At 46.2% G+C, this 12,025-nt stretch overlaps 1 protein-coding gene across 4 annotated transcripts in view; it reads left to right on the top strand.

Moving 5' to 3' along the window:
• The window catches only part of PTK2 (protein tyrosine kinase 2), an 878,302-nt gene that overhangs the window by 143,804 nt on the left and 722,473 nt on the right, over positions 1–12,025 (top strand). For all 4 annotated transcript variants that reach the window (XM_086966271.1, XM_086966270.1, XM_086966268.1 and 1 more), the window contains exon 2: positions 5,035–5,061. Coding sequence is in view for 2 of the 4 variants with exons in the window: in XM_086966268.1 (XP_086822394.1) it covers positions 5,035–5,061 (27 nt within the window). In the remaining 2 variants the exon portion in view is untranslated. The remainder of the gene's footprint in view (positions 1–5,034; positions 5,062–12,025) is intronic.

Here is a 12,025-nt window from a genome sequence, read left to right as displayed (position 1 = left end):
AGTGGGTGTAACACGAAGGCATCAGTGGGTGTAACACGAAGGCATCAGTAGGTGTAACACGAAGGCATCAGTGGCCGTAACACGAAGGCATCAGTGGCCATAACACGAATGCATCAGTGGCCGTAACACAGATGCATCGGTGGGCGTAACACGGATGCATCGGTGGGCGTAACGCGGATGCATCGGTGGGCGTAACGCGGATGCATCGGTGGGCGTAACGCGGATGCATCGGTGGGCGTAACGCGGATGCATCGGTGGGCGTAACGCGGCTGCATCGGTGGGCGTAACGCGGCTGCATCGGTGGGCGTAACGCGGCTGCATCGGTGGGCGTAACGCGGCTGCATCGGTGGGCGTAACGCGGCTGCATCGGTGGGCGTAACGCGGCTGCATCGGTGGGCGTAACGCGGCTGCATCGGTGGGCGTAACGCGGCTGCATCGGTGGGCGTAACGCGGCTGCATCGGTGGGCGTAACGCGGAAGCACCAGTAGGTATAACACGGATGAGTCAGTCAGCATAACTCAAATGTATCAGTAGGTTTAAAGCAAATGTATCAGTAGGTTTAAAGCAAATGTATCAGTAGGTTTAAAGCAAATGTATCAGTAGGTTTAAAGCAAATGCATCAGTAGGTTTAAAGCAAATGCATCTGTAGGTTTAAAGCAAATGCATCAGTAGGTTTAAAGCAAATGCATCAGTAGGTTTAAAGCAAATGCATCAGTAGGTTTAAAGCAAATGCATCAGTAGGTTTAAAGCAAATGCATCAGTAGGTTTAAAGCAAATGCATCAGTAGGTTTAAAGCAAATGCATCAGTAGGTTTAAAGCAAATGCATCAGTAGGTTTAAAGCAAATGCATCAGTAGGTATAATACAAATGCATCAGTAGGTATAATACGAATGCATCAGTAGGTATAATACGAATGCATCAGTAGGTATAATACGAATGCATCAGTAGGTATAATACGAATGCATCAGTAGGTATAATACGAATGCATCAGTGGGTATAGCACAAACGCATCAGTGGGTATTGCACAAATGCATCAGGAGGTACGTAGCATAATGTAAACAAATATTGGCAAAGCTGGTAGATCTGGTGGGTGCCAGCCTTTTGGCTTTACCAATACTTGTTTGTCATGGTTTTAGTAAAACTATTGTTGGGGAAGCTGCCAGGCTCTCATCAATTTTTTTTTAAAACCATTTGACTAAGCAAAAAAAAAAATGTGGGTCTCAAAAAGCACATATTGTCGTAGTCCTTAGCACTGAACAGAACTGCTGTGAATTCTGCAGTGCTCTTTGGGAAGGGCAGAATGATGTCACTAAGAGTGAAGTTAGCTAATGTCTGACGTGAGCAGACTCACTGTGCCATACTTTGTGTAGTGGGCAGAACAAAAATGTGAATGCCTTGATTTCAGAACAATATATTGAGTGCTGGCCGTTGGGTTTTATGAAATGGCCTATTATGAACTTGATAAACTTTGATTGGACTCAAATTTTTAACTTTGTATATATGGTCATAGTATGTGTTTTGTAATTTTAGAATGAATTTGTACCTTCATGACTTATGTAATCAAGTTCGAATAAAGTTGTATTTGATTTGATTAAGAGCTGGCCGAAACCTGCTATAAGTAAGATATATCTATATCTATACTAATATAATAAAGAGAGAGCCCAAACCTTTGAGGCGGGTAATCTCAGGAACCACAGCACCAATCATAACACCCAATACAGCGTTGGAAAGGGCAGTTGCAGCAGAAGGACATATGCTATGCAGACGCCCACCATATACATTTAAAAGGTAAAAGAACCGTGCCAGCAAAGTAGTCCCTTGTGGGCGTGTCTGCGTTGTGCTTTGGGCGTGTGCTGGGGGCGTGACAAACGCTGGGGGCGTGTGGTACGTTCCGCCCTTCATGCCATATCTCATATCGTGTGCTAATCCCACCCTGCTCCCTTTAAATACCCCTGCACCCCATAATCAAAACCCACCCTTACTCCTTAAAATACCCCAACACCCTTAAACACTAACCCATCTTAACCCTATAAATATACCCTGTACCCCAAAACCCAAACCTATCCCTAAACACTAAAAATACCCCTGTACCCCAAAACCTAAACCTAGCCCTGAACCCTATAAATACCCCTGCACCTCAAAATCCAAACCTACCCCTGAACCCTAAAAATACCCCTGTACCCCAAAACCCAAACCTAGCCCTGAACCCTAAAAATACCACTGTACCCCAAAACCCAAACCTACCCATAACCCTAAAATACCCCTGTACCCCAAAACCCTAACCTAGCCCTGAACCCTTAAAATACCCCTGTACCCCAAAACCCAAACCTACCCCTGAACCCTAAAAATACCCCTGTACCCCAAAACCCAAACCTAGCCCTGAACCCTAAAAATACCCCTGTACCCCAAAACCCAAACCTAGCCCTGAACCCTAAAAATACCCCTGTACCCCAAAACCCAAACCTAGCCCTGAACCCTTAAAATACCCCTCTACCCCAAAACCCAAACCTAGCCCTGAACCCTAAAAATACCCCTGTACCCCAAAACCCATACCTATCCCTAAACCCTAAAACGACCCCTGCACCCCATAACCCAAAACTATATCTGAACCCTTAAAATACCCAAACACCCCAAAACATATACCTCAGTACCCCAAAACATATACCCCTATACCCATACTTACCTTATCCAAACATTAAAAAAACATGCTTTTACTATTCATGCATTTACAACGAATTTCATTGTAAATGTATGCGTGGTAAAAGCATATAAAATGTAATGCCATGCGTTATAATGGCATTGCGGAGTCATGGGACTTTCGTAATGGAAGTATGCGGAGTGATGGTATGCGGAAAGAAAGTTGCGGAATAATGGGTGTTTACCCTCCCCCGGTAAGTACATTGGTGGCACGGCGGCCGACATCTCCAGCAACATACTCACATTTTTTCACCACCCATTTGAAAAATGCACAGGTCTCTCTCATGGATGGCCAGCACCGACATACACTTTTAGACACACCTCCCGCCACAAGTTCTAGAATTGCGAACTTTAGAGCTGGGGAGCTACGTTCAAATCTCGGCATCAGCTCAACATCCTGTGATTCCAGGAAAATCGCGTTGTCTCCCCGTGCCTACCACAAATTAATGTGTTCTTCTGTAATGTAGATTGTGCTCATGCCATGTTGTCGAGTTTACGCTATCTAATATTGCAAGGAAAAATTAAGTAGGGAAACTCGAGTTCACACACTACTGAACGCGTCGGCAGTGCACTGTGAATTGGAGCGTTTCACAGGCCTGTCACAGATAAGAAATGCTATTAAAACGAAAGCCTACAAAACAATATAGTACTGGCCGGCAGCAATTCATACCCGGACAACGTCGGGACGGGCTGTATGTATATATATATATATATATATATATGTATGTATATATATATATATATATATATATATATGTATGTATGTATGTATATATATATATATATATATATATTTAAACTCCAGACACAGAAAAACATGTCATGAGTCAGCGAGACGTTCGAGTCTTGTAGACGTGTGAGTGGTCTAAGCAGGGTGTAGTAGGTGTTATTTCGGCTTAAATCTGAAGCTCTGGGATTAGGGGGTAATCTTACCAAAATCCGATGAGTGTCCCGATTCTCGGGGCATTGCCTGAAAGAGAGTTTTCTTGAACCAGGTAGCTTGAGAAGAAATAGGGGCTGGCCTCGCAGAACTTTGCTTTTGCCAGACAGTTCCTCTTCCGTCAGAAGTAGGAAGGGGGGCTGCAGGTGAATGGTGTGTTGTGTGAGACGGGCAGTCTTGGAGATGGGAGATTCCAGAGGTGACCACTTGAGGGCGTGAAAGAGCAGGAGAGAATTGTGTCAGGTGTGATGGAGTTAGTGATCCACTAGCATTCGAGTAGTGGACTGCCTCCAGGTGAATCGGCGTGACGTAGGCTGCATGGGGAGTAGTGTGATGTCGCCAGACCTGTATGGCTTACTTGCAGTTTGGTCTGCAGCATATTACGTCATTTCTGTATGGGAATTGCATATTTTTCTAGTTAAATGTTATTTTGATGAGAACAGCTGTAGCATCAGATGTTGCAGGTTCTCCATCGCGCGCTCTTTCATAGTTGCCAAGAGTGTCCCGTGCCGTATGTGACACCTTTTGCCAGAAGTGGGGTTGTAGCCACCAGCAAGCCTCATTCTAGTATTTGGGATTTCAGTTTGAGTATTAAATGCATGGTTTTAAAATTCCCAGCATGGAAAGGGCTCTTGGCTAAAAAACCCAGGTCAAGTGGTATGGATCCTTTTGGCAGCTTTATTTCTATGTCTTTGATTTGTGCTGAGAAGTGTTACTATGGTAGATGGGGGCATGTGTGCATGTTACCAGCAAACATAGAGAGTCCTCCTGGGTATAAACGGGAGCCAGCCACGTACAGTGAATGAATGAATAAATAAATGTGTTTGTTTCAATTAATGAAAATTGTTATGAAATCCCGTGGGGAATCTTATTAGTTCATAGTTAAAACACCCACATCACATCTCATTTGGATGATTTCGAAATACTCTGATTTAACAAGGAACAATAAAACCAATAAGATTTGATATATCGCCACAATCTTTAACTTTCCGACTCGACTGCCTTTAGACCAGTAGTGGGTCTTTGCTTATGATTCCATGAACTTGTTGTGCAAAATTTGCTAACCGTGCCAGTTCCGTCGGTGTCTCCAAATAGAGTGTTGTATAATTTTTTTAAAGCACAATGCACCCTGTGACCAGGCCTGCTCCACAATATAGAAACTCTAAAGCCTAGATTAGGACACGGCCGCTGAACCTTTACGTGTTCCATGTTTCAGATGCGGGCTGCCAAAAACTAAAAAAAAAATATACCATTTGTAATCGTGCACGTTGCTTAATTTATGCTAATTATGTTTTTTGTAATTTCTCGATAAGTCATGTAATTACTCATCTTTGGTTGGACACTTACGAAATACGGAATGTTTCCTAAAGCAAGAAATCTCTTCTTATCTCTTGCAGATATTTCAAGGGCCTCCTTCGCGACAGGTAAGATATGTTCCGTCATTAAATGGTACTTAATGTCCTCTCCCGCGTGCTGACGCGCGTGGCTGCCTTTCCATACTGAATCATTTCAAGTCGCAACCTTTTTGTGACGTGTACTTTTAACCCATTGCGTGCGCAAGAATGGATAGTTCGGATCCTTTGCAGGACTCCTATCAGATGTTTTCTATTTTATTAAAATTGTTGAAGTTCACGTTTACTAACACATAAATACGCACATATGCGCTTGCGCGACTTTTTGCCACGCGGTCTTGACGTTGCCATCAGCGCACCTGTATCCTGGTGCAGCAGAGTGCTTTACATACACAGAATCCTCTATTCCTGTGTTTTAGACACTTCCCTTTAACATACTGAGGAGAGTTGGGGGGCATACTGATGGGGACTTGAGCAGAGGACTTGTTGCACCAAATGACTGGCTCGCGGCAGAGTTACGAGAAACTTTCCTCAATAGTCTTGGTCGTGACGTCATCACTCTGCGCCAGTTTGTGATAGGATGGTTTTAATGTGTAAGGTATGTCTTTGTGAATTGTTAGTTAAATAAATTGTGCAAACAGTAGAGACACAAAGGAAAGCTGTACTCTGGGCAAGATTGTGAGTTTATTCCTTTGTCATTTGTCCACTTCCAAAGTGGATTTGATATTGTGCCGCTGCGCTGTGGGGGACTAGCGCGGACTCTGCTGCCATTCTGACCTGTGGGGTCAACTTGCTACTTGGCAGGCGATTCCTGCCTGGGGCTGGGAACGAAGGACGCCAACATCTTGCCCTTCGCCCCCCGTGCTACTGAGGACGGACTGAAGGACTAAGAGTCCCATCAGCCCCATGGCCCGCTACACCTCCTGGAACATCTGAAGCTTGTTAGCCCGCCCTCCCTCCACCACTTAAGACCTTGCCGCACCCGCTGGCGCGGGTGCCGCTGCGCTGTAGGGGACAAGCGCGGACTCTGCTGCCATTCTGACCTGTGGGGTCAACTTGCTACTTGGGAGGCGATTCCTGCCAGGGGCTGGGAACGAAGGACGCTGACATCTTGCCCTTCGCCACCCATGCTACTGAGACGGACTGAAGGACTAAGAGTCCCATCAGCCCCATGGCCCGCTACACCTCCTGGAACATCTGAAGCTTGTTAGCCCGCCCTCCCTCCACCACTTAAGACCTTGCCGCACCCGCTGGCGCGGGTGCCGCTGCGCTGTAGGGGACAAGCGCGGACTCTGCTGCCATTCTGACCTGTGGGGTCAACTTGCTACTTGGGAGGCGATTCCTGCCAGGGGCTGGGAACGAAGGACGCTGACATCTTGCCCTTCGCCACCCATGCTACTGAGACGGACTGAAGGACTAAGAGTCCCATCAGCCCCATGGCCCGCTACACCTCCTGGAACATCTGAAGCTTGTTAGCCCGCCCTCCCTCCACCACTTAAGACCTTGCCGCACCCGCTGGCGCGGGTGCCGCTGCGCTGTAGGGGACAAGCGCGGACTCTGCTGCCATTCTGACCTGTGGGGTCAACTTGCTACTTGGGAGGCGATTCCTGCCAGGGGCTGGGAACGAAGGACGCTGACATCTTGCCCTTCGCCACCCATGCTACTGAGACGGACTGAAGGACTAAGAGTCCCATCAGCCCCTGGGCCCGCTACACCTCCTGGAACACCTGAAGCTTGTTAGACTCCTCCCTCTGCCATTATTTAGGTAACTAGCCCCCGCGCATCGTGTGACGCGCGCGCGCGCGCTGGGCAAAGCCCGGGCCAAGGGCAGACCTGTTTGAGCCCGTTCGAGGCCGGAGAAGGCCGGGCTGGGCCCACCCTCTAACGACTGCCTTGGACATTGAGGACCACTTCCGCCTGGTAAGCTAACTAACTCTAAACCTCACAGTGCTGGGTACTTTTGCGCAAGCTTTTGCAATGGCGTCTGGCATTACTAAAGATAAGCCAACTATGAATAGTGCAGGTATGATGGGGGCTTTGGATTATTTCTTCACAAAAGCATCTAAAGCTTTGGACCAGGAGATAGCGGTTACAGAGCGGAGGCTATCTCTTGATGGGCATATTCACCCTGTCCCGCATGTAAATGGATGTATTCCACTTAGCCCACTTGTACTTGATTTATCTTGCCGCAACAATTCCCCTTCTATCGTGGCCAATTTAACAGCGACGGTCTCTCCAAGCACAGCCATAGAAGCAATGGCTTCGGCACAGGCATCGCCCCCTTTAACAAGATCAAGGACTACTACTTTAAAGAGCAGAAAAGATCATTCACTGCTAAAGCAGGGGGCAACTATAAGGAAAAGGGAAATAGCACTTCAAAAGAACCACAGTCGCAGTAAAACTATGAACCTGGGGTTGGACGAAATGGTGCGGGCATCCCCAGTTCGTTCTGAAGAATTGGAAGAAGTATTAGGTGCACCTGAACGGGCGCCACCCGACCCAGTATCTCCCGAAATGCCTTCTGTAAATGATGCTTTTGGGGTTAAAATGTGGGCTTTTTTTACTGATCTTTTGTTACCTTACTTAGATTAGCCACTATTGAAGTTAGTTTAGCGTCTGTAACCAATGTTCTAACCCACATTGTAGGGGATGTCGCTAATTTGTCCAAAGCCGATGATAAACTTGCAACTGTAGCTCTTGATGGTCCAAATACTATGGGCACTATTGCAGGTATAGTTAGACCAGCACTCTCAAACCACAATGATGCGGGGGTGGGCAGGCCAGTCATACTAGATCCTGTTGTATGAGATGTTGGGAGAGCGGAGAGGGATATGAGAGGGAGTGCGGGTGTTGTTTGTAATACGGGGCAAGCTTTAAACATAAGACTTAATTCCAACACATGCCCTGATCCCAAGGCACCCAAACAGAAACAACGCACTAGTAACCCCAAGCCAGTGACAATTGATTTGCCGCCTCAATCTAGCCCATATGTGGTGGTTCTAGCTGGGGTTCCGGAGCTTATGAACGCATGTGAGGAATCTTATACCTCACTCAAAAATAAAGTCACGGATTGGTTAAACAAAAATAGACCACTCCCTCCAGCCGTGACTAGTGACATTTTATTTGTTCGTAGTGTCATGGGTGGGCCAAAGGGAGAAGGATGTAAAGGGGGATTGCATTTTGATAAATTTTAGAAAAACACAGACAGTACACCACATTTGCCAATGGCCTCACCCTTGTCTTGCAACTGCCATCCAACCGCTCCCCCTGGCATATTTCTATCCCCCGGGACAACTACATACCAACACTGGCTCCGGCCAACCATGGATACGGGTGGGTCGCCGATTGGACGGACCCGCACGAGGGGAAACTGTTGAATTTGTTGGCCCTGCGACAATTTCCCTGCATAATAGATACAGCGGATTGGATCTGGTTGATTGACTAGGGCGCACCTCGGGTAAAACAAAGTGGGATTCACTTGAATCTGTCAGGGTTGAGGGAATACTGGGAGAAATTTCTCAAGAAGGGAACAGGCCGAGCTTAACTGGGGCGAGGCTGGAGGGATTGAATGGTCTGAATGAAATAATCCTACCCTGTCCCAGTAATAGCCAATATTCTGTTGTTAGTGGTAGAGACTCTGGGAATCTGACAGTACTGGATGACACACAACTGGTGACTACAGTGTGTCCAGTGACCCAGACTAATGCTGGAAGTACGAATTCGGCTGGTGGCCTGGACGAGGGCACGCGCCCAGATTCACTCAAAATACTATCTTGGAATCTGGCCGGGCTCTAAAACAAGTTGAGCTGCCCAGAATGGAGCTCTTTTGTAGATAGCGCTGACGTATGTCTCTTTCAGGAGACGTGGGCCTGTACCGTGCAACACCGGACTGGTTTCGCGTCATTCGGTGTGCCGGCAGCCTGGGGTGGTAAAGGCCGCCCCTCCGGGGGCCTGATTATTTGGGTTGGTACCCATCTTGGCTGTAGTGCTAAATCTATAGAGACCCATTCTAGAGACATCCAATGTGTAGTTCTCACCTGCCCTAATGCTTCGAAACTTGCAATAATCAATGTTTATTCTCAACCTGTCGGCATAAGCAATGAGTCTACTACCATTGAGGACCTAGCCCTCTATATTCCCACCATCCAGAGTGATACTCGCTTGGTGGTCGGTGGTGATTTTAACTGTCATTTTGAATCCCTAAAAGGCTTAAATGATGAAGTGCTGACTTCAGAGGACGATCACTGTTCGATACCCTTATCCCAGGTCCCACCACCTAAGGCTTGGACACCGTTGGCGATTCAAATGACGGCACTCACCCTAAATAATTCTTTAAGAGCATGTAATGGCCGAACTCTTTCGGACATTCCAGCTAAATTTACTTATAATAAGCCTGGACACATGTCTCTTATTGATTATATTTTAGTTGAAACCAGGTTATGGCCACTTGTCAATGATTTTACTGTTTTCGATAGAGCAGATAGTGATCATAACGCACTAATTTTAGATTTGGGCTTACCATACAGCAGTAGCAAGTGCTCTTCAGCCTCCGGTGCTAATGATGAGACTCTCATTGTTTCCAACGACAGAAGTAGAGTCAAATGGCAAAATTTATTGAAACACCCTGATCAATTAGGGAAACTGTACAGCCTTGTAATCCACTTATTTACGGAGGTTGTGACATTAATTAATCAACCTTCATCGTCAGAGTATTACAGTAAATTGGAATCTCTCGACGAGGATCTATTGAGAAATCTGGGCAAGATTCCTAATCCCTGGGTGTCGGGAAGAGTAAAAAAGGCGCCCCCCACATTCCTGGTATAACTCAGCATGAAGGAAGGCCAAATCTGAGCTACTGCATGCAGTCAAAGAGAACAATAGACCGGCTATTAAAATCTTGAGGACACACTATAAACATTTGATCAAATGTGCTAAGATAGAGTGGGACGTAGAGAAATGGTCCAAACTATCACTGGCGCTGGCAAATAAAGACCCACGTAAATTCTGGTCCATTATCAATAATGGATGTACTGCGCCAAAGGTAGCTATTGAATCGAACATAGCCACAGAGGCCTGGGAAGGACACTATCGGGCGTTATACTCTACGCTGGGCCTCCCTGAGTGTACATAGGGAACCGTTCGCCCTCCCCACTCTGCCGGTGGACATGGAGGTGATAGAGTTCACTGTGCCTGTAATGCTATCTCGAAACTTGCTTCAGGGAAAGCCCCAGGGTTGGACAAATTACCAGGGGATCTTTTTTCAGGACTGGATCTATGAGTCTGCAATCCTTAGTCTCTACCAGGCAGGGTTCAGAAAGAACACCTCCACCGTTGACCAAATTTTCCGTCTACAATTATTGTATTGGAAAACGGTGAGAATTGAGGGCGGCAGCCTCTATATTGTGTTCAGCCTTCGATCTTGTACCTCGGGGGAAACTCTGGGCTGTTCTTGCTGACCTTGGCGTTCCTACACATCTCCTGATCATATTGATTTAGGTTGCACGAGGCTAATTATGGCCAAGTCAGATGTGGAAAAAATGGCAAGCTTTCATCCAGATTTCCAGTAGGTAGGGGGGTAAGGCAGGGTTGCGTACTTGCACCGACCCTGTTTTGCCTCTACGTTAACGGGGTAATTGGCCACCTTAACGGAATCCAGAACAACAATGCCCCAAAATTGGCAGGCAACAGGGTCCCAGCGATCATGTTCGCTGATGACACTCTCTTGCTCTCCAAATCCCCAATGGGTGTTCAGCGAATTTTGGATGGCTTTCAGGAGTTCTGCATAGTTAGGTTTGGAGATCAATACCTCAAAAACAAAATTCATGATCTTTAATCCACCAAGAACCTCACGTCCAAACACAAGTTTAGGGAAAAATATGCTAGAGAGGGTAAACACTTTTGACTACTTGGGGGTGACCTTAAAGGAAAACCTGACATGGCGACCCCAGCAGATAAAGTCACAACTCAAATTGGCGCAACTCTCCGACGGAACTCTTTGGCTATCCAACAAGTCCACTATTAAACCTGTGTGACCACCATTGAAGGTTTACAAAACACAAGCCAGGGGAGCTATCATGTATGGGGGAGAACTCTGGGGATTCTGTAATAGGTCTGAAATCACCAAAACTGAAAATACATTTCTAAGAGGATTGTTGGCCTTACCATCTAGCTTCCCACTGCTTCCTCTTAGGTTGGATTTGGGAATTGGACCTATTGATGAAGAGCTAGCCATAAAACCCCTGAGATTCTGGCGTAGGCTCTGGGTTACCCCGGAGCTTACACATTACAGAGAGGAACTCAAGGAAATTTTGACTGCTACAGGCTCAGGCAACTTTCCCTGGCTCGCGTATATAAGAAAGGAATTTACCAGGCTAGAGAGTCCTGAATTGTGGTTAGACCCAGAGAATGGTTGCAGACGACTGTCTTGCACTCAGTTAACACATATAATCCGTGCAGTTAACACATATATTCCGTGCAGACAGACAGAATGCTGCATTATTCAACTCCCACCTAGGTTCAATCACAGTTTCCTTTTTGCAAAATAAAGACTTCTACTTATTTGAGCAGTTCCTCGATGACAGATATCCTGTCTTAGCAAAAAAATTATATCTTCAGTGGAGACATGGTGTACTTCCACTGCGAGCCTTCACTGGATGGTGGTCAACCTCTACTCCAAAAAATTGTCTGGCTTGTGGATGTGACACTGAAACCGAAATACATGTGTTGTTTTTTTTGCCCATGGTATTGCAAGGCTAGGAACTACTGGATTGTTCCCCTATGTAAAAACTTAACTCTCAAACACTGCTTGCATGCATTTAGAATATTCAAAACCGACACAACTGGCCCGACCGTATGTGCTGTTTCAAAATTTCTGGCTGCCATGTGGCATAAGTGCAGGCTCCTAATTGTGCCTACGGTCTCATACTGTCTTTTTATTCTGTTTTAAATCATTCATGAAATGTATTTATTTTCTTAATCACTGTACGCTTTTTCTTGTGTCGAGCTTATATGAACTGTTTTTATCTTGAGGATCAAT

Source organism: Lissotriton vulgaris, chromosome 4_1 (genome assembly GCF_964263255.1).
Source record: "Lissotriton vulgaris chromosome 4_1, aLisVul1.2, whole genome shotgun sequence".
NCBI classification, from domain to species: Eukaryota; Metazoa; Chordata; class Amphibia; order Caudata; family Salamandridae; genus Lissotriton; species Lissotriton vulgaris.
This window is presented reverse-complemented; position numbering and strand designations above follow the sequence as displayed.